The sequence below is a fragment of the Aythya marila genome (assembly GCF_965140915.1).
Source record: "Aythya marila genome assembly, chromosome: 11".
Lineage (NCBI taxonomy): Eukaryota > Metazoa > Chordata > Aves > Anseriformes > Anatidae > Aythya > Aythya marila.
The window spans coordinates 15,172,160-15,199,685 of NC_139052.1; the positions used below are offsets into that span (position 1 = coordinate 15,172,160).

The 27,526-nt window shown below is 43.3% G+C and overlaps 1 protein-coding gene across 1 annotated transcript; it reads left to right on the forward strand.

Moving 5' to 3' along the window:
• Positions 1–571: 571 nt before the first annotated feature.
• On the forward strand, positions 572–27,395 carry SV2B (synaptic vesicle glycoprotein 2B; the record flags this gene model as incomplete). Its single annotated transcript, XM_082768784.1, has 12 exons — positions 572–1,088; positions 12,561–12,741; positions 13,267–13,418; positions 15,411–15,544; positions 16,181–16,270; positions 18,419–18,529; positions 19,635–19,723; positions 20,485–20,649; positions 22,836–22,969; positions 23,921–24,121; positions 26,092–26,251; positions 27,212–27,395. The coding sequence occupies 12 exons, from the start codon at positions 572–574 to the stop codon at positions 27,393–27,395; spliced, it is 2,118 nt and encodes a 705-aa protein (XP_082624910.1).
• Between the last annotated feature and the right edge of the window lie 131 nt (positions 27,396–27,526).

The window sequence follows — 27,526 nt, forward strand, 5'->3', positions numbered from 1 at the left end:
TTGGTAATTTTTAATGCCTGTTTTTGTTGTTGTTTTCCCTGAGGCTCTGGGGTTTGCAGATGCAAAACCACTCCCCAAACATTCTGTTGCCGTTTTTTGCAATGGAAAAAAATGTGTGTTCAAAATGTTGGATGTTAAACTCAATGCATGCGTGCTTGCGAGCTTACCTTTGTCTCATTGCTATTGTTTCCTCAGGACGTGACCTTCACCCCCACGATGAATAGAGAAAAAGCTGTCAAATCCTCCTAGCTCCCTGGCTGTGCAGTTTGCTGCTCTCTTGCTGTTCACCAGCCAGCAGCCCCAGCTCTTCCCACCCAAAGCAAGGAAGAAGCCAGCAAGTCACAAATGACAGCTGAAAAGTGAAGCATTATCAACAACTGCATGAGACTGTCAGAGAGAAACTTTATATAGAAATTCTGCCTCTGAGCCTGGGCAGCCGTGTATCACATCACTTCCAAAGAACAGAGAGAAGATATGCTCAAGTAACTCGGGGCAAAAATCGCACAGATCAATACATATATTTGAGTATCTGCACACAGTGACCTGCAGCACTGAGAAATCTGCATTCACAATGGATGATGGCTACAGAAACACAAACCTCTATCAGGGGGGCAGGGACACAAACCAAGTCTCCGATGACTATAGGTACCAGGATGGCAACTACGAAGGTTACACACCCAACGATGGCTACTACCGTGGTGGGGACGAGCCCACTCATGAAGAAGATGCCCAGAGCGATGTTACAGAAGGGCACGATGAAGATGATGAGGTCTATGAGGGGGAGTACCAAGGGATCCCACACCCAGATGACATTAAAGCCAAGCAGAAGCAGCGAGCTCCTGCTGGGGATGATGACTACAGAGACCGTGCTGACCTTATGGCAGAGAGGATGGAGGATGAGGAGCAACTGGCCCACCAGTACGAAAACATCATTGAGGAGTGTGGCCATGGACGCTTCCAGTGGACGCTCTTCTTTGTTCTAGGGTTGGCACTGATGGCAGATGGAGTGGAGCTGTTTGTGGTTGGATTTGTTCTGCCCAGTGCTGAGAAGGATATGTGCTTATCCAGTTCAAACAAAGGCATGCTAGGTAAGTGCCACTTGCAAACTGCTCTTCTAATGCAACAGACAGTACTTAGGACATCCATTTCTAGTGAGATCAGCTTTAGGAACATTTGGTGGCCCCTTTCTTATGTTGTATGTCATGCATAGTCATGGCTGGGTGGGTCTGATTTGAGAGGGGATTGCAATCTGCTGAGAAGGCAGCTACTGTAAAACAGCAGCTGCAGCATCACGCCACATCTCAGCCCACCTGATGAATATGATATGGCCCTGGTACTGGCCACCACAGGCTGGATCTGAACCAGGCAGCTCACAGTCAGCAGATCCACGAGGAAAAACTTCCTGGGATGTTCAGGGTCAAATACAAAAAAAGGTTAAGGTCGACTTTTCCTAATTAAGCATCTAATGACTCAGCTTTCAATGCTTTTAGAAATTAAACGGTAATGAGAAGTCCACAAGGCAGTACCATCCAAGTATGATGGATATAACAGGCAGGGGTCAGCTCGATCTGGATTACTTTGCCATCACGTTGTGGCTCCTGGTGTTGCTCTGTTCTCCAAAGTTTTTCACTACACCCAGCTTCCCCTATTCTTTAGCTGGAAGTCTCAGCTGGCAGATCAGCTGTGCAGCCAGCTCCTTCTACATGCTAACTTTTCAGCCAGAGCAGATTGCTAATACGTACTGGGTCAGAATTAGCCTACGGAGGTTTCTCCTTAGGTCTGCAGAATGAGATTAATGTGCTGCATGGAGATTACAGGGCCAGGCTACTGACAACATCCCCTCTGCATCACCATTAACACCTCCCTGCGGTCAAAATACAAAGACTTAGTTATTGTGAGTAAGACTGGGTAGAAAGGCTTGGATGAACACTTTTTTTCCCCTTGCACATCATAAGCCAAAGAAGGCAAAGTCTCCCAGATCTCTAAGAACCAGGAAAGCATCCAGCATGTCCTGTAGTCAGAGCCAGCTGTGCAAGAGTACAGCACATCTGGAAGGAAAATAAAGTAGCTCTTGGAAGAGCTGCTTTAGGAGGGGATGGTGTGTCTGGGTGGAAGTGTACCAGGGTCACAGGGAAATCATCATGGCCTGCAGTGTATTTTTTTATCCCAGAAGACCTGTCTGATGCAAGGTGAATGCAGATTTGGGATTAGACCCCAGGCCTTGACTCCATTTTATTTGTATTTATGTGACAAAGATGTTATGTAATTACCCTTATATAGACCTCTCACCTTGGTGTATTAAGGTCCTAAATATACCCTGCCCCACCCCCTTTTTTTTTTTTTTTTTTTTTTTTTTTCTGTTTCTGTTTCTTCTTTTTTCATCTCTGAACTTGAGATTCAGGATGCTTATTCCCATAGTCAGCTAGCTTTGTTCCTGGTTTTGTGCCTGAAAAGGTATGGTAATATTTTTCTGCTTCACAAACCACTTAAAACTACTAGCTCAAAATAGCTCCAGTCAAATATCTAAAATCATCTAAAATCACATTGCTCACAATTGGATCTTGATTTCAAAGGAACTTCCGAATTGAGCAGCTCCCTATGGAACACCAGGCTGGGTGCCTTTTCAGTGGTAAGACCTTTTTTGAAAAGCAGGTCATTTATTCTGGTGACTATATGAGATCTGAGATCTTTTGAATCTCTGACCCCTTAAATATCCATCTCTGCAGTCCCTGGCAGGCACCAGAGTCAGAAAACTTCAAATGTCACAAGAAAAATCTATCTTTGAAGTATTTCTGGCCCAACTACAGGTAAAAAAGAACAAGAAACCTCCCAAGAGAGGTTTTTTTCTTCTGCTTTTTCCAGCTCACTATTTGCAAGGCTGAAAGTTCAGGGTGTTCTGATAAGCCCTGGACAAACAAGAAGACATTTGGATCCGTATCCAACTTGATCTCCAGCTCACTGCACATTAACTGAGCTAAACTGGAATTCCCAATTAGGGGAAGAGCACTCCTCCTGCTGTCTTCTCTCCCTGCTTAGAAAGGCAGCTTCTGAGAACCTGGTTCTGCAGAACAGTTTTCTCTGTCCTAAGCTTGTTCGTATTGAGGGATCTGCAGTCAGAGCTTGCATTCATACTATTTGTTGTTTAAGCATTAAGAAAAAGAAAGAATTTTCCTCACAACAAAGTTCATTCACCTTGACTTGAGACAGACTAAAGAGAGGGGGAAGTAGCTACTGAGGGTAACACCCGTTTGTTACTGACTGGTGCTGTACATGAGGAAGGCCTGTGATTAAGTGTTTTTCTTGTTAACCCACTTCCTCAGCAGCTGGGTGTTTCTCTGCTGCAGGTTCCCTCTTGGAGCTGAGGTTTGGCAGATGATCCTTTCTAAAAAAAAGGAATTAAGCGTGGCTTAAAAAGCAGAGCACTGCACTGGTACAAGCAATGAGTACTCAAGGGCAGCAAGGAGTGAGGATGTGAGGAGGCCAGAGCACATTTGGGGCTGCTGGTGGGCACGGGGCAGTGAGTTTTGGGGCAGAGCTGGCTCCAGCACAGCCTGGTGTCCCAGGCTTTCTCCCTGCTCCAAGCAGCTGTGGGTGCACACCAAGGACAGACAGACATAGACACCTAATAGGCAAGGCTGGGGGAGTGATATTGATGGAAATGAGAATATAATCTTCTTCAAAACCTTTCCTGGATTAGCTTCAGCACCCATCCACCGGTGACAAGAAGAAGCTAACTGCTAACGAAGCTCAGGGCCTCCAACAGATGCTCATTTCTCTCAGGGTTTCCATTCCCTCAAAGGTCTTTGGGTTGTGCTATTACAAATTGACCTTGCTAATTCCCAGGGTTTGGTGGCACTTACAGGCTGACTTGTCACAGAAATGGGTGCCAATCACAGAGATCTTTGCCTCCATTTCTGTCTAATGTGCAGTGATGAAAAGCAAGAGTGTATCTGCACTGAACAGAGAGACAGTTCAGCAGAGAGGCTGCAGATTTCCCCTATTTTATCATGAGGTTTTAGAGATATGGGGTCACTGCCCACACAAACATTGCTGTCCCTTACCTTATCACCAGGTAGCAATAGGTCCCTGCAGAGATTTTATGTTTATTCCTAGGTAACCATTCATCTCAACACATATTTGCAAAGGAAACACAATTATGCTATCCCATGTTTATATCAGTTTATCCAGGTGGAGTTAGGGTTGCTTCCAGGCAGCTGCAAATGGTTAAACACCTGAAAGGTCTCAGCCATAACAAATGAGGCCAAGAGGAGAAAAAAAAAAAAAAAAAAAAAAAAAAGAGAGAGAGAGAGAGAAAATAAATCAGGTAAGTAATTGAATTCACACAGAAATCGGAAGGGACAAATGAGAACTAAAGTAGCTGCCCCCTAAAGACCAATTTAGCGAAGTTCAGCTTTTGCTTAAAGGACATTTCACATTAAATTATCTGTGTATTGCTTATTTTTCCTCCCTCAGAAAGGAAGAGTGGAAAAATATCAAGCAAATTATGGCCAAATTATGCAAAAATTACAAATAAACAGATGCCCACAGTGTTTTATGAAATGTGTGAAATGAATTTAACACTTCTTAGATAACGTTTACATTTTGTTCTGAAAATAAACACATCTACATCAGATGCAAATTAACAGCTATTTTAGCCCTTACTATCCCTCGTGGGACAAAGCACACATTTAGAATTTTTCTGTGATGTGAATTGTTATCTCGAAGATGACTGCAGGGGTATATAAAAAGAAAAGAAAAGAAAAAAGCATCAACAACTGTAGGTATTTTAGCTCTTTGATTTCGTAATTTTTAAAACTAGTCATTAGTATAAGCTTGCTAACTTGTAACATTATTTTAATGTATTCATTTCATATCATTGCTTTTGCTGAGCTTTCCCCAACAATAGTCATAATAACAATGCATTTGTTAAATTTATTGCACCAGTATATTCTTTTTCAGAATATTCCTTTTCAACATAACATATTCTGACAGAAACAGACTGTATTTTCATTTGATAAGGGCAATCATACGGAGAGTTATAAATTTTCTATTTGCTGATGTGCTGAAAGGCACACACCATAATTCTTTGGAGAAATATCGTGTAAGTGTGCATCTTCAAGTGCTATTAATCACCTCCCAGAGGACTAAATCTTACATTGGCAAGGATGGAGTAGTAAGTACACAACAAGCAAAAGAGATGGTGTCATAGTAATGTTTTAAACTTTCTCACATCCTGTGTATAAAAAACTGAAGGCACAGTTAGAGCATCAGACTTCCCAGACACCAGGGCTGCAGTTGTTATCATCGTTTCACAGTTCAGTAAACTGAGACAAGAAAAATGTAAAGCCCTTTGCCCATGACTGCAAAACATCCACACCAAAGCTGAGAGCGAAATCTGTCTTTCAGGCACGTGGCTCCCTTTCCTTTTTATGGTATAGTAATAATATTTTAAGGATAATATCATTTTACAGACTCTCAGACTCGTAATGTTAGATCAAAAAACATAAAAAAGATCCCATTTGTAATTATGCAGTTATGCAGAAATTCAAGCTTGGCTGCGTGAGTCAGGTTAAACCAGATGTGTAACACCATCCTTTCTTTTAGTTGTGTGAAGAGGATGCTTTCACATCAACTGCGATAAAACCTGGCCTCATCATCTCATTGACCTGAATTCACCTGATACAACAGTAAATCCTAATCCCCTCAGCTCAGTGGTATTTCTCCACTTCTTCTTCTTCTTCTTCTTTTTTTTTTTTTTTTTTAATTAATTAATTAATTATATTTTTCTGGATAAATGCAGACCAGGAGCCCAGCCGTGGCTCCCCTGATGTTTCCCACCTCCATGCCAAACCCCACCTTGACCTCTGCACGGGCACCCCGAGCATCCCACATGAATTCCTGGTTTCACACTTGTTCTTGGGCAGGAAAACTTCCATAGCCCAACAAGCAGCATCATCCTGAGCAGGAGGGATGTGCTGGTCAGAAAAAAGGTGCTTTTGTGATTCAGGAACACCCTGCACCTTGTGTGGGGCTGGTATGGGATGGCTGAGCCCCCCTTTGTAAATGCTGTGGGAATTTCATCTGCAGAAAGCCAGCACAAACAAAACTTTGATTTAGCAGAGAAGCTAGACAGGGGGACCAGATGGTCCTGTGAATGTTGTAGTGATGGACAAGTCCTGTGGGGGGCTGTGAAGCTGGATAAGTGTAAGCAGCCACCCACGCCATGCTGGCAGCTCTTGCTGAGGCGTTTGGCGTGCGTTGCCTCTCCGGGGCCGTGCCAAAGCGCTCGTGGATTCACATATCCACCTTTGGCTTTCCTGTGCAGAATCCCCTCAAACTCCACAGCCAGATTCATTCTGTATCCACCCCCAGAGCCCTGAAAATGGAAAGCCGCCTTTCACAATCGCAACCCTTTCTCAGCAGTAGAGCCATTAGCGTAGACGAGGTCTCTCTGCTGATATTTAATCAACAAGGCGAGTTCAATGAGACTCCCCTTTCACTTGATTCCCATTTAAAAGATCAGCAAGATTCAAGGGCAAAGCACTAATAAGCCTGCAAGCAAGGCCAGATAAAAAATTTCCCTGAACTAACCCTCTGCTGAGACCGTTCTCTGTCTGGGAAATGCCGGCCACCGTTAGAGCACCAGCCAGGCAGCACTGCTGGGTTTTATTCCTCTTCAAATCACTCACACACAAATGGGTCCTGGGCTTTGCCTCATCCATCTCCCAAATAGGCCAGACCTGACTCACAGCATTTCGGTCGTGTCCATTAAATGCATCCTTATATAATAGATGCTAAGCTCATAAGAGTATTCATAAGAGAGTTTCAATTTTGTTTTTATTACAGTTTGAATCACAAGATGAATAAGGTCCTAATCCTTTTGGGTTATCAGAATGCTTTCCCCATTCAAAAACACTCTTATTACTGTGCTGCCAGCAGCCTCTGTATTAAATGCAGGTAAGAAATCCCATGTTCCTGTGGCTCCTGGCTCTGTGTGGACCTGTTGGCAGAGGTGAGCTGCTGCTGCACCCCTACCCATCAGCTTCCTCGCTGTTCTGACAGCCCGAAGGGATCTGGGACTAATGCTTCCCATTTGCTGCCTGAATTTGCCATTTATTCCCTAAGTCCTTTGCATGACTTGAAAAGGATTCTTTTAAGATGTGCCTAATTTTTAAGAACTTTAATCCCATTAATGGTCAGTGAAAGTAATTCAGGCTTGTGATGGAGATTTAGGTAAATATTGAATTTTTCCTTTTCTTTCTGAAGTCTTTATGAGTTTGTTTCTAATGATGCCAAAATAGGAAAAAGACAGTTTGCACATACATAGCCACGTCTGCCTTTCTTTACTCCTAGAACTTTAGCCTTTATGTCCATGATTCCTGTCTAACATGGAGCACGTAGCTTCAGTAAAGGCTAATAAATTTCTTAATGTGAAAATTCTGTATATGTTACCTCTTTTCCAGTGGGAATAAGCCCAGTCAGTGGTCACATATTTTCCTTATAACTTCAGCATTGGATGACTCATAACCCCAAATTTATTCTTAGAATTTCAGCTCTTCGGTTTTCCACAGATTTTATGGGAGGCTATAGCAGACTTTCCCGCAGGCATTCATTATACTCCATTACCCATGGAACAGTCTGCAAATAATGGCTTATTCAGAGTTGCCCTTAACATTTCACCCATCCACTGCGTGTGTTAACTTGGAAGCTGAGCTCTCCTAACACAGCCTAAGCTGCATGGTGTTGTTCTCTAGAACAATTGGTAGACAGAAGGAACACAGGAGAAGAAATACCATTTAGTGATCACTTTTCTTGGCCCAATTCTCCTTAAAATTTGTGTTTCCTTGTTATGACATGGATCTATTCCAAAGGAAACAACCATTGCCGCATTCTCCTAGCAGTACTCCAGAAGACTGTCGCTCTTACATGGACAAGTAACTAGTATGAGTAGCAACTAGTATGAGTAACTACTCCACTCAGTCCTGGGTCCCCACCACCTTATTGAACAATTTAGCATCTTACTGGCAACACTGCTGTGTGAGTCAGTGATTTGGGGATCCTGCTAGCATGGGCAGTGCTCAGGTCAGATCTGACCGAGCAATCTTTCCATCAGCTTGTGTTTTTTTTCCCCAAAAATTAATGAAGTGACATCATGCAGTCCGTAGTGTAGGGCAGCCAGACTTTCTGGCCCAGTGGTTGTACAGCTGTGGCCACACACTGGTCTCCTGAAACAGCTGAGAAGTGCAGGATAAAGGCAGCAGGGAGCCAACAGGAAGGGGAGCTCTGTAAGAAACTTGCTGTCTGCTGGAAACGCTGCTGGGAAGTGATGCACACAACTTTTCAGAACTGAATCGCTACAGAGGAATGACAGCCAAGGTGGGGTGCTAGTCCAGGAAACAGGAATCTGCAAGTCCTGAGGTTGTTCTGTACCTCGGGCCCCAAGATCTGTTAGCGAATGGAGCATTTTATTGCAGCTGCCCCAAAAGAAGGTTTAGTAATATCAGCTGGAACACGCAGTCTTCCCAGAAGGGACCTTTCCATCACAATAAAGTGTCCTGCTGATTTTGTTTCGGCCCTGGAGAAAACATTTATCTAACCAGCATCCTTCCCCTCAGAAACTGGCTGAGCTAACAGTCCCTGGTCATCCCTCAGGCTCCCTTTACTGAAGATTTTCATTGCTTTAAGTTTCTAAGGGACAATGCATCCGTTGGCTCATCACGAATGATAACCAATTAAGGCCACGTGCTCTTAGTGAGTTATTGATGTTAACAGCTCTGCTGTGTTTTATGCTGCTAGCTGTTTGATGGACGCTGTGTGGCAGAGGTTTAATCTTCCCTCCCATCACAAGTTTAGGCTCCTGGAGGAAGGGGAGTCTGAGCTAGCTGAGTGTTTGGGAATACTGAATACAACTTGAGAAAACCTGAGAAATCTCCACATGATCAGTCTCCTCTTTGTGCTCCTGATTAGGGGGAACTTTTTGCTGCATCTGCTCTGTTCTGGGCACTGTGAATTAAATGTGAAGCATTTTAACTGCCCTGTCTCCAAACTGTCTTTCCGCAGATTTTTACACTTCTCAGGGCTTGGTGGATGTGTTAAGCTCTGGGGAGCACAGGCTGTTGATCTGATGAGTGGATTTAACACAAGTTACTGCAAGATGGCAGACACAGGAAGGTTTATATTCACCACATCGTTGTGGTCACCATTAATGAGGCAAATTACACTAAAGATGAAGTCAAACCCAACTCCTGAACTCCAATCCCATCTCCATGGAGCATCCTCTCTTCCCTCCAAGCTGGGAGGCTGTTGAGCTCTGGACAGAGCTGGCTGCCTTGCACCAGCTAGAGCACTTGGCTGTAAAAAATCTCAGACTAGAAGACAGCAACAACATCCTCCACCTCCTCCTAATGCGGAACCTTTTCTGTTGTTAAGAGGCTTTGGATCAACATCTGCCATTCAGGGATTTTCTCAGAAAAAAGAAAAAAAAGAAGAGCAGCAACAACAGCAACGATAAAAACACCCTTATATGTGTAAATATAGGCAGATCTTTTTTCTTTTTCTTTTTTTTTTTAATTCTTTGGGGTCTGGTGATGTGGGCTGAACTGTGTGCTCCATGCTGGCAGGGCTCGCTGCCAGGTGGTGGCTGTGATGCACAGGGCGTATCTTCACTTCTGGCTGCTGGCTGCCCTCAGCACTGCTCCATCAGATGTAGCTCAGGAGCCAGGGCAAAGCATTAAGCCTCATGGCACTGCATTAAGGTTCTTCCTTCAGAAAGATTTTGGATTGAAAGCTTTTTTTTTTTTTTTTTTTTTTTTTTTTTTTTTTTTTTCCCTCAGCTCTCCCTTGTAATTTGCACTTGAGTGAACAAGCAGGAGCCCAAATCTAATAGAGAAAGAGATCCCAGGCCTCCAGCTGTGTGTGTGTTGTCTCTGAGGGCTGCAGGTGACTTTCTGGACTTGCACACCCTCAGCTCCCCTCAGAAGGGCAGCTGGGCTGAGCAGGGCAGGCACTGAGCAGGGTATGGACCACACAGAGCTGAGTGCTCACTGTGGAGGTACAACCACACTGGCAAAATCCCACACCCCTGCTCTGGTATAAAGTCTGTTAAGGGGCTAGAATATACCAGTCCTTTGCCTTTGACACACAAAATCCTGATTTCCCATAGACATTGTGTGGATAGAAAAGAAAGCAGAACTGTTCACTGAGAGGTGATCCCACCATCCTGCTACGTATTTCAAGGTGTTTCAGAGTCTGAACTTTCCCACCTGTGATCAGTGTGAGACAAGCAACCTTCAGAATGCCGCAGTGGCTCTCTGCTGCATAGCTTTTAATTTGGTAATGTATTTTACATCTAGTGCAGGCATTTGCAAGCAAAAGAAAGACAGAATCAGCTGCCAAGTACCTCTTTGCATTGGTCCTTAGCTAGCTTTGCTGGATGGTACAAAGCAGGCTTTGGCCATCAGACTGATTGCCTTGCTATAACATTAATGAATCACAAAAATATTCATCATCACGCTTATTTCCCAAGTGATGACTTTGACAAAACAGGTCCTGGGAGAGATGTTGGCTCTCAAGAGAAGTCAGCACTTGGATCAAGGTGTGGACTGACTCTCCAAAGAGCTTTGGAGACACATGCTCCTGCCTGACCCCTTCCATCCTTACACAGTGTTCAAACACCTGATCCATTTGCTGCTAACTGCTGGGCTAACCAATTCCCAGATGCTATCCCTATCAGCAGTATAAAACTTTTCACTGTAGCTGATCAGTTTTTCTAACCCCTGCAGCATTGATTGCTATTAGATTTTAAATATTTAATATCTGATCCTGCCGTCCTTTCACTTTGTAACTCCTGCAGGCTTCAACAGGAATGTTGCCAGCAAAAGAACCATAGCAATGTTCTTGCTCAGTGACATCTCTAAATCTTGAAATTAGATAAAATAAATGAAAATGAAAACAGTCCTGGACCTGTGCGCATTATTAATTAGTGTTAATTTGTGCTGGTACCCACATAAAGGAAAAGGTAAAATAATAAATGTCCATTCCAGTGTTGTTCTTGGTAGAAGAGCCATGGAAGCTGCCTGTTTCTTTAGGCCGGAGTTGCAGGAACATAGTGAGGTAGATACAAGGAGCCTATTTGGAGAAGAAAACCATTCTCTCCTATTCAGTCTGCACTCAATGTGTTCACGAAAACTATCTTTTGAAGACCCCATGGTAGAAGATCTAATGAAGTTGAGTCAAAAAGAAGAACCCGTTTTTCTTAGCAGTGTCGGAGTGGTTACTCCATAGGGCAAACTATCAAGACAAGCAATAGGTTCTTCCTTCTCCTGAAATGTTCAGATGAAGACTCTGCTCTCTTAGACATCAGATCTTGGCGCAGTAGTGAATGAAGTATCTGTGCTACTCAGGTCAGATCAGTAACAGACTGATCCTTTCATGTAGTGCTAGGAGAAGCAGCGAGTGAAAGAGATTTTTTTTTATTATTTTATTTTTCCAAAGGAAGCACGGGCAGGGTAGACAACCTGCAAAGGGATTTATCCCTGCTTTGGCAGTCTCTTCCCTCATGGCTTCTGTGTATAAACAGCAGCCAGAGAGCCTCCTCCTTGCACATCCTCAGTCCTGTTGCACTCAGGGGGGTTAGCAGAGATAAGACATCAGACTTCTGTTGTGCTGGTGGTGGCACACAGCTGGGACACGTGCATCCTAAGCTGCTTACGCCTGGCCATTGCTTACGTGCGGGGATATGTGAGCAGAGAGGCTGGGAAAGAAAGATGTGGGTCTGGTCAGATGGTCAGATGAGGGTATATCCGTATTGTAAGATGTGATGCTGTAGGGAGCAGTGAAAGGTCATGGGCAAATAGATGGGGAAATTAGGTTCTGCCAAAGGATAGAGGTTATTTCATCTGAGATGGCTAATTTGGGGAGAATGGGGATATCGTTCTTCACTGCAGTGTGCAGTGTAGGGGCAGCTTTTAAGCTTCATGTAGAAATTCCCAGCATCAGCCCTGGGTTCAGAACAGGTAATGCTGACTCCCCAGGTGCAAAGCCTAAAAGGGATGAACACAGTTACATGTGACAGTTACAGGAGAGTGTTAGCTTTTGGAACAGCCCTTATTTTATTCATTTGGAAATATTAATGATTATTACTTGGAGCAGTAACAGTGTCTCCTAATGACACCTGCAAAATGCAAAGGGCTTTTTTAATAAGCCTGAATGTATTTCTGTTTAAATTCATGCACTGCTTTTGAAAAGCCTTGTCTTTGTAATATATTTGGAAAACAAGAAGTCATAAGAGTATGCAGAGCCCGGCTGGGGCAGGTCTCACTCTGCATTATGTATGCTGGTTCCTGACAAGATTGGCCTGCCATTGAAATGGCCAGAATATCTGTGAGGCGCACAGACCCTCGGTGGTATTTCCATCCTCATTTCCCTCTCAGGTGGTAGCTGGCTGTGACTTGGGGGAACAGCAGCTGATGTTGGCCACGTATGGAGCAGCAAAGGATTTTCACATGGCAAATAGGCGAATGGATGTTACCAAACTCACTGTTTCTCTCCCTTTCTTCTAGGCTTGATAGTCTACCTAGGGATGATGGTGGGGGCCGTCATGCTGGGTGGCCTGGCCGACAAACTGGGAAGAAAGAAATGCCTCATCATATCACTTTCAATCAATGCTGCCTTCGCGTTCCTCTCCTCCTTTGTCCAGGGATACGGATTCTTCCTCTTCTGCCGCCTTATCTCAGGCCTCGGGTGGGTAGGAGGTAGATCTGTCCCACGTCCTGGAGGGGTCCTGTCACAGCTTGGCTGCTCCTGAGCAGCACCCAGGGGTGCAGGATGGGCGAGGAAGGTGGATGGGGTGATGTATCTCTGGTACCGAGCCGGGGGTACACTGTGGTTTAGCACATGAGCTTGTGTTTCCTCGTTCTTGACCCTGAAAGCTTTATCAGCAAGAAGGTTTGGTCATTAACATTTTTTCTGATACTGCCAAATTGTGCATAAAGGCCAGGGAGGCTGATCAATGCCCACCTCAGTTGGCAGTCACGGTTGCCAGGGCTTTATACAAACTGGGCATTAAATGCAGCTTTCAGAGATAACAAGGAGATTGTTTATTGTAGATATCTAAGACCAGTCCAGCCAAAAAGAGATTAGCATTTTTCCTGCACAGCATTTTGTGCAGCACATCTGTAGGTGTGACCTTCCCTTTTAACACAAACAATCCCAACTATGTGACATTGAAGACTCTTATTTGTCTCATGTGCTGTTTTTTCTCCTCAGTATCGGGGGATCCCTCCCCATTGTGTTTGCCTATTTCTCTGAATTCCTGTCTCGTGAGAAGAGGGGGGAGCACCTGAGCTGGCTTTGCATGTTCTGGATGATCGGTGGCATTTTTGCTTCAGCAATGGCTTGGAGCATCATCCCCCATTACGGTAACTGTTTTGTGCTTTTGACTTCTGGCAACAACACCTTCCTGCAACACTACGCTACTCCAAAATCCTGCACAGATGACATTAGTCAGTCCTTACACAGCCCAGGATGAACAAAACTGAAAATAATAGATACCTGAAATGCACACAAAGGGGCTGATAAATGTTTTGATTGATTGCTTGGCTGATGCTAAGGTTGTAAGAGAGATTGCTTCATGTGAAGGCTGTTTTGCCTCAAAAGCCTCAAATACACTGCAGAAATTATATCTCCAGAGCCTGAGCAGTAATCAAAAGGATGGTGTGGTAAGTGATAACTGGACTGAGATTATATTGCAAAAAAATCGATCCGGTTGTCAAAAGTAAGTAACTTTAATGGGGGAGTTACTGGGTGCTGTGAATGTTAGCGGTGAGGACAGCACATGTTCTTTTCCTCAGCCAAGTGTCAGCAGTCTCAGGGCTGTGTATCTGGTGACACATCTCTCCGGCGTGCCACGGGCTGAAGTCATGTCTGGCTTCACCTAGTGGAGCCCAGGGGTGGGTGGGTTCCCTGCATGGAGCTGCAAGTGGGAGAGAAAAAGTCGATGGGTGAGCTGTGAACTGCAACAGTGCTCTGAGGAGCAAAGCTTGCTTGTGATGGGGCAACTCCTCCCAACTCGTGTGCATGCCCCAGGAAAACATCAGAAGCAAATATCTCCTGGAAAAGATTAATTCCCTCGGTATTCAGTGACAGCAGCTGTCTGCAAAATCCTGCTTGAGGAAAGTAGGGCAGGCCACAAAGACCATGAAGAAAATAACTACCATTTATGCATCTATCAATCTGGTTTTATTATGCTTAAAACACAATCAGTATAAAGTTCATGTTTGTAATCAATATGACAGAGGCTGTTGGAACAAAAATGCAAAGTTACTGCATAGCAATGTCAGGCTGTAGTATGTATTTTTTATTATTTGTAAACACATTGCTTTTTTTTTAAAAAAAAAAAGTATGTATTTACAGTTATTTTTCAGATTTTCATTTGGTGCTGTGTTTTTGTATTTTCTGTTTTTGATTTCCCAAGGTTCCCTGCTATTTTGGAACCTGAGGAAAGGATTAGAGCACCATGACTGGTTCATGTGAGAACTCTGCAAAAGCTATTGCCTGATTATTTCATTACTACATGAATTAAAATGTCTATAGAAAAAAAAAAAAATAAAGTAAATGTTCTTTATGAAATTTGTATCTAGGGAAAGTAAACTAAGGAAAAAAAAAAAGCTTATATTCATTTTTTTTCCTTTTTTATTTTTTTTTTCTTTAATTGCCTTTTGTTTTATTTTAAGAAAGTATCTACATCAGTGCAGGTTGTTAATGCAGCAACATAAGAATGATCCTGTACTTTCTGCTCCTTGTCAGGGGAATACTGACCTGGTCAGACATCAGGAAAAAGGGGGGAGAGGAGGAATCCCAAATGCTGGATTAGGATCTTGATCTTCTGAGTATGAATCTCAGCCCAGTTTTTGTAGTTCTGGAAAAAAAATCACCTTGCTTTCCTAGCTTGCTTCCATAAAAAGTGAAGTACGTGTATGAGGTATGAGAAGGAAAGGAGATGCTTCTAACATGCCTGTCAGATCAGAGAAGATTTAGCCTTTGTAAATTTTCTGTAACAGTACTCAGAAGCAATAAATTATGGCCTGATTCCTCTACCCTTTCCCAGTCTTACTTGCTTACATCTGCATAGAGCTATTTGTATTGTTAGATGATTTCTAAACACAAAGATAAGATATTTTTAAATGGCAGAGCCTGAGCAAGGATGTTTCATTTTCTGTAATGAACATGAACTCTCTTGCTATTATCTGCTGAACATGCTATCGAGCCTCTAAAAGCCATCATTACTAAGAATAGCAAACTTTCAACCTGTCCCCATGTCACGCAGAGCTGTAGGGTTCAGAGCTGCTTTAGGAGAGAAAAATCAGGCTCCCCATTTAGTGTCTTCACCTGTTGGCTGTTGCTGTTTCCAGGCTGGGGGTTCAGTATGGGAACCAAGTACCACTTCCACAGCTGGAGAGTCTTTGTTCTTGTCTGCTCTCTGCCCTGCATCGCCTCCCTGGTGGCACTGAAATTCATGCCTGAAAGCCCGCGGTTTTTGCTGGAGGTAAGATGATTCATGTGAACATTGCAGCCTGGTATGAACAGAGGATAGCTGGTGATAGCGTGTCACCATCTCTCTCTCTTTGCCCCTTCAAACACACACAGCACAAGCACAGAGGCAAAAGTGGCCCTACACATCTAAACTAGCTCCACAAATTGCTTCAACCCCAAAGACTGCAGATTATGGGGTTAATCAATGATGGCCAGTGGTGAATGTGGCATAGGAAGAAGGTGCTGGGTGCCAGGAATTTTATAAGCCCAACCAAGGCATTTTGAAAACATCTCACAAAGTCTGGGCACGTAACTAGTGAATGCTGGTGGAAACGCAAAGGACAGCCCCTGCAAGTCAGAGGTGGGAGTAGAGCCCAGGTCTCCTCACACATCTCCTCTTTTCTGATACAGACACAATGCTCCATTCCTGACTCCTCTCCTGCCCCAGACAGTTTTGGGTAACTCCTTTTCCCAGCACAGAAATGCTGCACTGTGCATACAAACCACACTTCTAGCTCTTTGCCCTTAACTCAGCCAAGCCATACGGGTGTTCTCCAGTGTATTTGACCTTTTGATTTCTCTCTACACTCTGCTGAATTACACAGCTGGGAATTGCAACATTTATTTTCCTTTTCCTTGATGTTTCCAGATGGGCAAGCATGACGAAGCCTGGATGATCCTCAAGCATGTTCATGACACCAATATGCGGGCCAAGGGCGAGCCAGAGAGGGTGTTTACGGTGAGTGTTACAAAGCCACTGCCATTTAAAAAGAAAAGCAGGACATAATTTCCTTGGTGCAGCACAGCACCAGCTTATTCCTCCCTGGGAGCCTCCCTTTCAGTGTGACCACCCCCAGCCATCAGGGCTCTGAGACACACTTCATGCATTTAAGGTTAGGTGCCAGCCTGTTTTTTCAAGAATCAATCAGTCCTTTGAATTGCTGTGAATACTCTTCATTCCTGATGTTCCCCTACATTGTATAGAACAGTGATTTTCCAATTACATATGCACTTAATTGGTCTGCTCTAAGAGACTAAAACCGAGTAAGAGTGATATTAGTCATGTGGGAGATCTGAGTCACTCCTTTATCCATTCCGGCTTCTAATCAAACTCTGATTAAACCTCATGTACCTTCTAATGAGCTTCCCAAACTCCATCTGCCTCATTCCCCATCTTTAAAAGTCTCCAAGAGAAAGCAAAATGAGTGATTACTACTCATTAGTCTGCTGCCTGTTGCAAATAAGGTCACACCAGGGGTCTTGGTTTATAGCAAAATCAGGTAAAAGGTGTATGCTGGGGTTAGTTGCAAATTACTGTAATTCAGTTGTGAACTCCCAGTGAGACAGCTGGGGAATAGCTCCTGATTTATGCTTTTAAAGATAAGAAGATGCATGCTCTTGGAAGATAGAAAGAAGGAAGAAAAGGAGTTATATATGTATGTAAAACATATCTTTTTGAACAAAAATTTGAGCCAGGCTCCCTGTTCAGAAGGATTGTCATGAAGCAGTGCCCCTCAGGAATGATCCTTCGAGAACAAAAAAGATTAATTTCCCTACCTGACAACTGCATGCAGTTCAAATAGGACCTTAATGAGCATGTGCTATTTTTAGCCCATCAGACTGCTGTGAGTTAGCAGAGGTGAGAGAGAGCCCAGCGTCTCTAAATGCCTACCTGGCTTTCCTGTAATGCTGCATCGGGCTGGCCAGTCTGCTGCTTCTCCATGAGGAGAGAGGCTCAAAAATGTATATATCTGTAGGTAGGGCACTGTGAGAGTCTGAGCTGTGTGGGAGACCCAAGGAGCAGCTGTACAACACTGGGTTGTGCTCATTGCTCCATCCAACCACTACAGGCTGGGCAGAGCTGAGCGTTGCACCTCGAGGCACGGTGCCTTGGCTGAACCAAGATTGACTGGCAGCCATTGGCACAGGCAGAGGATCAGTTCGGCTGGTGTAGTACAAACTGTTGGATTTTGGGTTTATCTGATAGGTCAGAAGTTGCCAGTTTGTGGTGAGTCAGCTGTAACCAGGACAGCTCCCGGAGCTGACATTTAAGCAGTGCCAGCAAGAGGAACACAGAGACTCCGCAGCTGAGCCAAGCAGCTCATTCACACTCAGAAATTTATTCAGTAAATTTTCACCTCCTTCTTGTATTTACAAACCGATCATGGTTTTCTTGAGCATATATTTTATTTAAAGTTACTGGGCAAACATTTTCCAAGGCTTGTTTTTAAGGTTTCTTGAGCAGCTCAGTTAAGGTGTTCAGTGCTGAAAATTCAGGCTGTTTTGGTGGAGCAAACTGATTGCTCACCTCATGAGCGAAGGCATTTTCAGATGCAAAGGTTCCCGTCTACTTGTTCATTTGGCACAAAGGTTCTGCCAGGGGTATTGAAAAGGTGCTAAATGAGAAATGCTCCTGCCAGTTGTGATAGAAAAGGAGATCCTGGGGGCACAGTTTGATGTAGATATATGAAGATGTAGATCATGAAGATATATTTTACTGCAATTGTCTGATCCTAATTCCTAGAGGGAATCTAAGGGATGCAGAAATAACGTAGAGCACAGGCACATTAACCAATAAGTGAAAGACTGAAGTGGAAGTGGTGTACTTTAAATACTTCAGGGAAGCAGAGAAATAAAAGAGAAAGGATGGAGGGAAGGAGGACAGTAAGGAAGGAGTGTTAGCAGGAAGGCTTTTTCCTATAATAAAATCTCATGTTATAAATAAATCAATTATCTCTCTTTCTATCTCTCTTTCTTGATAACTTTCAAGAAAAAGATAGTAAGGGATATCACATGGAAACATTATCTAGAAGGCAGCAGAATTTAATATCCATCCAATATCAGTTCTGTAAACTTTGGTCCAAAATTATTTTTCTCTCTCTCTTAGGTTTCCTACATCAAAACCCCAAAGCAAGTAGATGAATTTATTGAAATCCAGAGCTCAACAGGGACCTGGTACCAGCGGTGGCTGGTCAGAATCACAACCACTTTCAAACAGGTAAAGAGAAAATAAAACATCCCACAGGGGCTTTTGAGCTTGGAGCTCCAGTGCCTCATTGCCTCAGGTCATTGTGTCTTGAAACCCTGACTCTCTCTCAAAAACCTGATGCTGCTTGCAAAGGGCTGTAGTCGGATTGTACTTTCTATACAGATGTGAGCACGTGAAAGATGCCACACTGGCAGCCAGGCCCCGAAATGCCCCTGTTCCCAGCAAGGCAACCACACTGTGCTAATGGCAGAGCTCCCAGCCACAGCCCCAAGCACTTGACTCTCCTTCAGATATTGATTCCTCTCCCCCAAGCCTAAGTGAATTTGCCTCCTGCAGTGGATTCATGAGTGCTTGTTCCTTGCTCCTGCTGAGACTAAGTTTCTAACAGCTTTACATTATCTCTTCAGCCAATTTAACCCTTCACACATGTAGAACTTTGTGGAAAATCTTGTTGGATGATTCCAGTCTAGGAGAATGAGCTTAAAGTAAAGGAGTGTCCTTCTTAATTAATAGCAATGCAGGTTTATGTTCATGTTTATGTGTCAAGTTAGGAGCATGAGGAATTATGTTCCTGTATGTTTCTGGCAGTAGTTCCTGCAGTAGGTCAAGAAAAGCAGATCCTGTTTTCTATCCTGCTCTGCTTGGCTTCATCCCCACCCAAGTTCATTGTGCCTCTCTTAAAGTGCCAACTTAATTTGGATTTTTGCTCTTCAATGAGCTTTGGAGCTTGGTTTGACAGTACTCCTGAGGTCATACTTATACATGAAATAACAAAATTGTCAGAGGGTCTGAGAACAGGTTCATAGCCACATTTACTGGTGTAGGCTGAGGGGCACAGTGTGTCATCTGAGCCAGCCCTCATCAGGCACTCCAGCTCATTACAGAGTGTTCAGATCAAGTACCCTGGCACACAGCTGAATGTGTGATCTTTCTGTAAACCATTTATCTCAATAAACATGAATTTGAACTAACACTGAATATAAGACAAGCATCTGACCTTCCCCTAGTAAGCCCTTTTTACTGACAACATTAAATTTATGATGCACTCAGAAATTAATCTTTTGAGTCTCTGTGAGGATTTCCTTGTAGATAATTCTTTCTTATGGATTTGTAGGTCTGGGACAACGTGCTATATTGCTTAACAGCCCAGTACAGGATGAACACACTGATTCTGGCTGTGGTTTGGTTTACTATGGCCTTAAGGTAAGGCACTTCAACATTTTCAGGAAATTAGAGGGCTCTCAGAGTCTGAATAATTATTGGTACGTTTAAATAAACTATTGCAATATTAATCCTGGTATTACTTTAAAGAGTGTTTTTCTACTAAGCTTTGTCTCTGATGAACTATTGATCAATTTGATTGCCTTTATGTGAACACAAGGTGCTTTGAACAAGTCAGGACTTGAGAAGTCAGTGGGGCAGTAGTACTTTCTGACTTTTAGTCCTTTCATTTAATTTTGTCCACAAAACAAAACCAAAACTAAACAAATAAAAAACTACCTGCTTCTAGCAGTATATCAGTCTAAACCAAAATTATTCAGGTTAGCTCGAATCTAATCTACAAGTAAATTTTAGCTAAATCCCTCTATACTCTCACACTTGCAGAAATCTCCCTTCCAGGGGAATTTTCCAGATTTCTTGCTGCTCTGCTGGTCTCTTGGGCAGCAAGGACAGAATATTGTTGTATTTTCTGGCTCAGATGTCAATGTCACTAAAATTTAAATGAATTGCCCTGCTTTAGGTGAACAAAAATGGACCAACATACTTGAGAGCAGCATTTTAGAGTAGGGAGATATTTTGCTTGGTCCTATGTCAGAGTTATGCAAGAATTTCAGTCAGAATTGCATTTGTATTATGAATTTAACAGGCTTACAAGTTATGAAGTAGATGTTTGGGAAAAGCACTGCAGTATTTTCAGTGCTAGGATCCTGTATCCCTAATGTATTTCTCCCATTTTCCTTTAGTTACTATGGCCTTATTGTCTGGTTCCCTGACATGATCCGGTATCTCCAAGAGGAGGCATACGAATCCCGAGTGAAGATCTTTGATGAGGAAGAAGTGTCACACTTTACCTTTAATTTCACCCTGGAAAACCAGATCCATAGAAACGGGGAATACAGAAACGATAAGTAAGTGAACAGAAATTGATTCGATTGATGCTGACAGGGAAGAGGGCATGAGCAGATGTGGGGATGACATTCACCAAAACACACATACAATTTTAGGAACTAACCCTGATTGCAAAGTAACTGAAATTAATTTTTGGAAAGTTCTTTTTTATTAGTTATCCACAGAGCAAATGTCCTTTTTATCCTACTTTTCACACACACTGCCTGAGCCACTCACATCTCCAGGCCCAGTGGGATCCATCCGAGGTGTCCTGCTTCCAGTAGCACCCTTACTGGGAGCTGGGCAGCTCAAGATGCAGCTGTGATTTTCTTTGCTTAGCACACACTGACATCTACTGGTCTTGGGCAGCAGAGCCCATCACTTAAAACTTTTTTGAAAATAAAAAGCTGTGTTGCGCTGAAGTCCTTGGTATGACTTACCTGAGTCTCCATCCTGCAGCCCAGTAGCATGAGCTGTGCCATGGCCAGTTGCACTGGTGCGCTGGCCAGCATCTCCCCACAACCTGTCACCTTTTCTTTTACTGCTCTAAAGTCAGAGAAGGTACTCTAGGAGAACATCATTGCTTCCTTCCCCTTCTTCTTTTTGGGCTGGGCCTGGGTTTTTATTCTGCATCCAGCCTGACCTCAATCACTGTGAGCTCCACAGCAATATAAACCCTAGTGATTTGTAGCAGGACATTTTTACTTTTCTAAATCCCAATCTAATGGGTAGGAAAATACCCCTATGTAAATTTTGTGGTGATCCCATTGCCCCAGAGGGCCTAGACAGGGTGTTGTTACTCCAGATCCTGGCACTATGGGGGAACATACAGGGCGTTCACTGTTACAAAATGATTTATTAATTTATTCTTCAACTGGAACTAAGGATGCTCAGCACCTTCCAGGATGAACATATAAAACTGTGATGTATATCACTATACTCCTGCCTTCGTCCTCTCTAGTTTAATAACTCAAACTTGATTAAGCTACATTCCTGCAACGTCCAGAGCATATCTCATGATTTATAGATCCGTTTTGCCTCTAGCCCTTGACTGTACATTAAAACTCCATTGAACACCAGGCCATTGCTGTGTGACTCTTTTAAAGACAGATGTTAAGAAAGCAAACTGCAGGCAAAGGACTTCTAACAGCCTTTGTGAGTAAATACATCACAGGCTATTACTGGGCAAATGCAGAACAGCTGAAGTGTTGCTGTAACCTGTGAGACCTTCTACATGATGCAAAAGACTTGAGTAGTCTTCTTGTTATATTTTGAACATTAATAATATCTGTTAGTAGTCTCGGTTAAGAAGTCCTGCAGTGTTCACTTAATGGTGTAAATAGCCATCAAGTTAGCCTGTCTTGTAAGTGCTCAATTCAATTATGTTTCTGGGCATATGTTATGAAGCCTTTTTATTTGGTGACAGTTGTGGCGTCCTCAGCTAGAGCTATAATGCTTGCACTTAATAGCTCTTACATCTTCCAAACATGTCTGTGCATTAACTAATACATCTTCCCAATGTCCCTGCAAAATCTCACAGGTAAATCAATATTGTGTCATCCTTCAGGCAGGCAGGTCAGACATGTCAAGCTTCCCATCAGAGGAGAAATCAATCATCTGACACTGTTGATTATTTTTAGAGTAATCTGTTTTCTTTACATGATATGCAACAGTCCTCAAACAGAGATGGTTACAAGCAGTACCCATAATCTTCCTGCTCCCTCTAGAAAGCTTACAGCAATTTTGCTTTAAAAATCACTTTGAGTTTAAACAGCTGTCAGAAACCTTTCACCAAATGGGCTCCTGATAATGTCTGTTTTTATTTCTGTTTGAGGAAGGGGCAGAATAAAGAAGGCAGGAAGGTCAACTGCCAGAGAAAATGCCATGCACTGGGTGAGACTGAGCATTGAAAATCAACTTGGGTTTTAAAAGCACTTTTTTTTTTTTTTTAAATTTTTTTTTGGTCACTACTTTGAGGAATAGGAAAACTGCCAGAAATTCCATAAGAGCCATCTCTTAAAAAATGTCTTCAAACCCCTCTTTCCTAATAAACTACAAAAGCATTTTGTTGGAAGGTCAGTTACACATTTAAGCAAAACCTTTCCTGTAAATGACTGTAGAAATTATCATCAGTGCTGTCTCTTGAAACATGTTATATAATGTAGGAAATACCTCAAAGTACAAACTTCTGCTTCCTGCCCCCCAGATTTATCGGCATGAAATTCAAAGAAGTGAGATTTGAGGACTCGTTGTTTGAGGAATGCTACTTTGAAGACGTGACGTCCAGTGAGACCTTCTTTGAAAACTGCACCATCATCTCTACTGTCTTTTATAACACTGGTAATGGGATTCCTGATATGGTTTCATCCCATAATTAGGAATGGTAATTAGGAACCATTTAATCAGATTCTGGGAGGAAGGATGATAGGGATCTGTGTGTGTGTATGCACTGGCTAATGAGAGTGGTGATGGAAAAAGGAGGGTGAAGGCAGGCTATAAGGGACTAGTGCTGTCTTAGCTTTATGGTTGGTTGGCCAGGGTGGTGCTGGCGGTGCTTTTGCCTTATGGTTTAGCTAGATATATTTCTTTTCTCACAGACTGAGTTTAGTTTCCCATGTAGGCATCAGCCTGCCAAAAAAAAAAAAAAAAGTGTGCCTCCACTAGCATTGCCCCGAGGGCTGAGGCTGCTCCCATCTGTGGTTCAGGTTCTGTTTCTTGCTTAATTCAATGTATCTGTTGCTACATTTGGAAGGATGCTTCAGGTTGCTCCCAGTGTTTTTAACTACATGGCTTCTGGTCTCATTTGCTACTGAAAAGGAAATGCAAAAGTCTGCGCTCAGGCCTCGGCACATTAAAGTAGTGGCAAAATGCCTAGCAGTTTAAAAGCTTGATCCAACAAATTTGGCTTAAAATATAATTTTTAGTTCCGTCTTTAATTCATATTCAACTTTTGGTTTGTTGATTACAGATAATAAAATATTCATTAATTTGTCCTGAAAAAGCTTTTAATTTCTATTCTAATAGAGAACAAACCATAATGCCATTAAAGTGAGTCTGCTTTGCCCCATCCATGTGGCATAGGGATACTGGTCCAGGTCATTCCAGAAATGAAATATGCCACCAGCTATCAGGCATGAAGGTAGAGTTTGTCACTAAAATAAAAACTCCCTGGCCATTTCCATTTATTAAGGAGCATCTCTGAGACCTTTAAGTTAGTTTTGATCCTGACTCCTTGCTGTATGAAGGGAGATCAGCTGAGCAGGATCAAGACTTTGCCTCTTTCTCTTGCAGATCTCTATGAACACAAATTCATCAACTGCAGGCTCATAAACAGCACGTTTCTGAAGGAGAAGGAAGGCTGCCACATGGACTTTGAGGAAGACAATGATTTCCTGATCTACCTGGTCAGCTTCCTGGGCAGCCTGTCCGTGCTGCCGGGTAACATCATCTCTGCATTGCTCATGGACAAAATAGGGAGGATAAAGATGATCGGTGAGTTGGCTGTCGGGGTCTGTGCTGAAGCAGGACCACCTGGTGCTGTGCAGTTGGTGCTGGTTTCTGCAACGTTCTATATAAATAAATAACACGTTTTGCTTGTAGTGATGAAAAATCACAACAATTATTTGCTGTGGCTGTTTGACCGCCTAGGAGATCCATCTTTGAGGTTTCTGATCTTCAAATGATTTTAAAAACAGCTTCAGGAAACATATGGTAGATTAATTGCCCATGTCACATCCAAGCAAGTTGCCACCCTTTAGACATGCGGGACTAAGTTATCACCTTATCAACTTCTGATTACTTTGGGAATTTCTAGTGTTGCTTGCTCCAGGGTTCAGACCTTGCTCTCTTGCCAGGTGCTGTGGAGTCATGCCTCAAGGGACAGACAAGTGAGCTTAGTAAAATCAGGGATGAGACACTCTCTTGAGTGTCTCACCTGTTTCTCTCTTCTGGGAACAGACAGAAGTTTAGTTAGCTGAGCTTCACTGTCAGACAGGTAAAGGTAAGGAAGATGATCTCATCAGTGTGTCAAGAATTTACACCAGGAGGGCACAATGAGCCTTCACATAGTGAATTTGGAAAAGACCCAAACAAACCAGTGGGTCTGTGGGAAATAAATTAAATAAAGCTGAATGAGAATCAGGTTGTCCACCCTGCAGACATGTCAGCATTTCAGCATTTTCATCTGGAATTGAGATGACAGCTGGAAACCTAAATGCTTATTTCTTCTGTAGAATGAAAAGTACAGGACAAAAATTGGTAACGACATGCTGAAACGTTTCACTATGGAATTTCCAATTGAAACAGCCTTCTGGCATCCCACCCGTATCACTCTGCTGAACACATTATTTCTGGTCATCTTAACGTGAAAACTGAATTTCTCTTTTGTGTTATGTGCCTCACTGGGACTTCAGTTTGGTTTTATCGTGTTCCACTAAACCCTCTCCTGTGCCGAATGTCAGATCTGGGGCACACACGGTGACCCTGATGCTGCACCGTACCTCTGCAGCAGAGGAAATATCTGCACTGCACAGAGGGAGATGTGGTTTGGCTGTGGAGAAGAAGTGGGCAGGGGTCCTGCATGGTAGCTTTCCATAAGCAGAACATCACAGTGGCAAAATACAACTAAATATACAAAATGAAGCATTTTAGTTCCAGTTCATCATCTGAATCATTTTGGTTGGTGTCAAACTGATTTTAAAAACCTCAAACAAATCAAAAAAAATCTTTGGTTTCCTGGTGGTAAATGGAGATATTTCAGCAGCAACAGAACTTTCCAGTGAAAGAGACTTCGATTTTGCAAAATTGCTTCTTTCAGGTGAAAATTCCCAACTGGGAAAGAAGGCTGTGATGTAGCCATTAATATTCCTGAATCTGAACTGTGGCTAACTGAGCATGAATGCTCTCACTTTCTCCCTCAGTGGCGTTCAAAAAATTATAGCTCCTGTGCAAATGTGCCATGAAATCTAATGATGTTCTTATAATTAAAAGAGACCTCAAGTGCTTCTTACAATCGGCTGTAAATTATCTTAATTGAGTCTAGAAATGTGTCAAGTGATTTCAATAAGATGTGAATTGCTCTAGCTCTTCACTCAAAACTCAAGTTGAAAAACCTTCATGATTCTTCCTCCTCGTTGGCTTTCATGTTTACTTGCCTCTACTCTTCCTGGGTCCATCTGGAAGTCTGAGATGCTGGAAATCTGCCTGGAAAAGCCTGTCTTCAGCCTCTCCGTAGAGCAGGAATATCAGCATGATCAGATGGTTATTGAGAACATTTTCAGGCTGGTTTCCAGCATCACACAGTGACAGATAGGCAGCATCACAGTATTTTTGGATTTTTGCAGATTTCATTCATTTTGGGGTGAAGCGCTGTCACTTAGAAGCCATCTTTATCAACACTGTGGCAGCTCGGCCACGGATGAGGGAAACCGGTGCCAACATTTTTCTCCTGGTTGCCCCCGCAGGTGGCTCGATGTTGATTTCTGCAGTGTGCTGCTTCTTCCTCTTTTTTGGCAACAGCGAGTCAGCGATGATCGGCTGGCAGTGCCTTTTCTGCGGGGCCAGCATTGCCGCCTGGAACGCCCTGGATGTGATCACCGTGGAGCTCTACCCCACAGATAAGAGGTGCTCAGAGTCTTTTTCCTTTCCACTCTTGGCCTTCTGACTCTGTCCTCTCTTTCCCTGATGGAAAAGACCAATGCTCACTCTAGATACATTGATGGGGGAATTGTATTTTATTTATTTTAATAAATAAAATAAAGCAGACCTTAACAGCCTGGTAGTCCTGAGGCTATACTGGATCAGCATAGCCATTTGCAAGCATAATTCTGCTTGCACCACGGCTTGTACTCAGGGAGTTGTGGGGGTGGTATGGAGATTATAGGCAGATAAATTATGGAGAGTACATCATTTCTGTGTATGTGCATGAGGTCTGGCCCTTCAGACTGTGTCCTCCAGTCTCTCATCTTAGCTTATCACCATGACAGCCTTTCCCTCCACAACAAAGAGGCAACCACGTGCACAGAATGATCTGGGAGATGACGTAGCATTGGAAACTTTGGGGGAATAAGCTACAGATGACATCTTTCCTGCCAGCATCATTATAAACTTTTTTTTTTTTTGCCTTTTCCAAGCTGTTGGGGAGAGTCAGAAGTGAAGGGGAAAGACTGTGCTATGAAGACAGCATGCTTTGAGCTTCTGGGTGAAGCAGGGTTAGGAGGAGAGACCTGGTCGTTGCTCTGGTGACAGCCCACCCCAGCCAGTGCTTGGAAGGGCTTTGAGAAGTTCTAGAGCAGGTTGGGTCCTGCTTTTCTTGGGAAGGGCAAAGGCTGTCAGAGTGGGCAGCCTGAGAGCTAGGGAAAAGTTAAAATGAAGAGAAACGAGTACACACAGACATTTTCCTCATACACACAGACATGCAAAACAGTGATATCTATTTATTTACTATCTATTCTGGCTGGCTTACTTGCTGGGAGCGTAGCCTAGGAAACATAAGAGCATTCACAAAATAATCCATCCAGATCTTCTGTAGTTATGCCAAGATCATCCCTCCTAACCATTGCTTTCTACTTCTCTTCCCCACAGGGCAACAGCCTTTGGCATCCTCAATGGGCTTTGCAAGTTTGGTGCCATCCTGGGGAACTCGATCTTTGCCTCCTTTGTAGGGATAACCAAGGTGGTTCCCATCCTTCTGGCTTCCTCTGCTCTGGTTGGAGGTGGCCTGCTCGCTTTGCGCCTGCCAGAGACTCGAGACCAGGTCCTGATGTGAGCAACTGAGGCCAGGGGGGTCAGGGGTGGACGTAGAAGAAGAAGAAAAAGGAGCCATGTTTGGAAAAATCAAAATGTCCTTTTCTATACCGTTTTGTTGATACCTCAAAGAGAGGGAGCAGAGGCGAACGA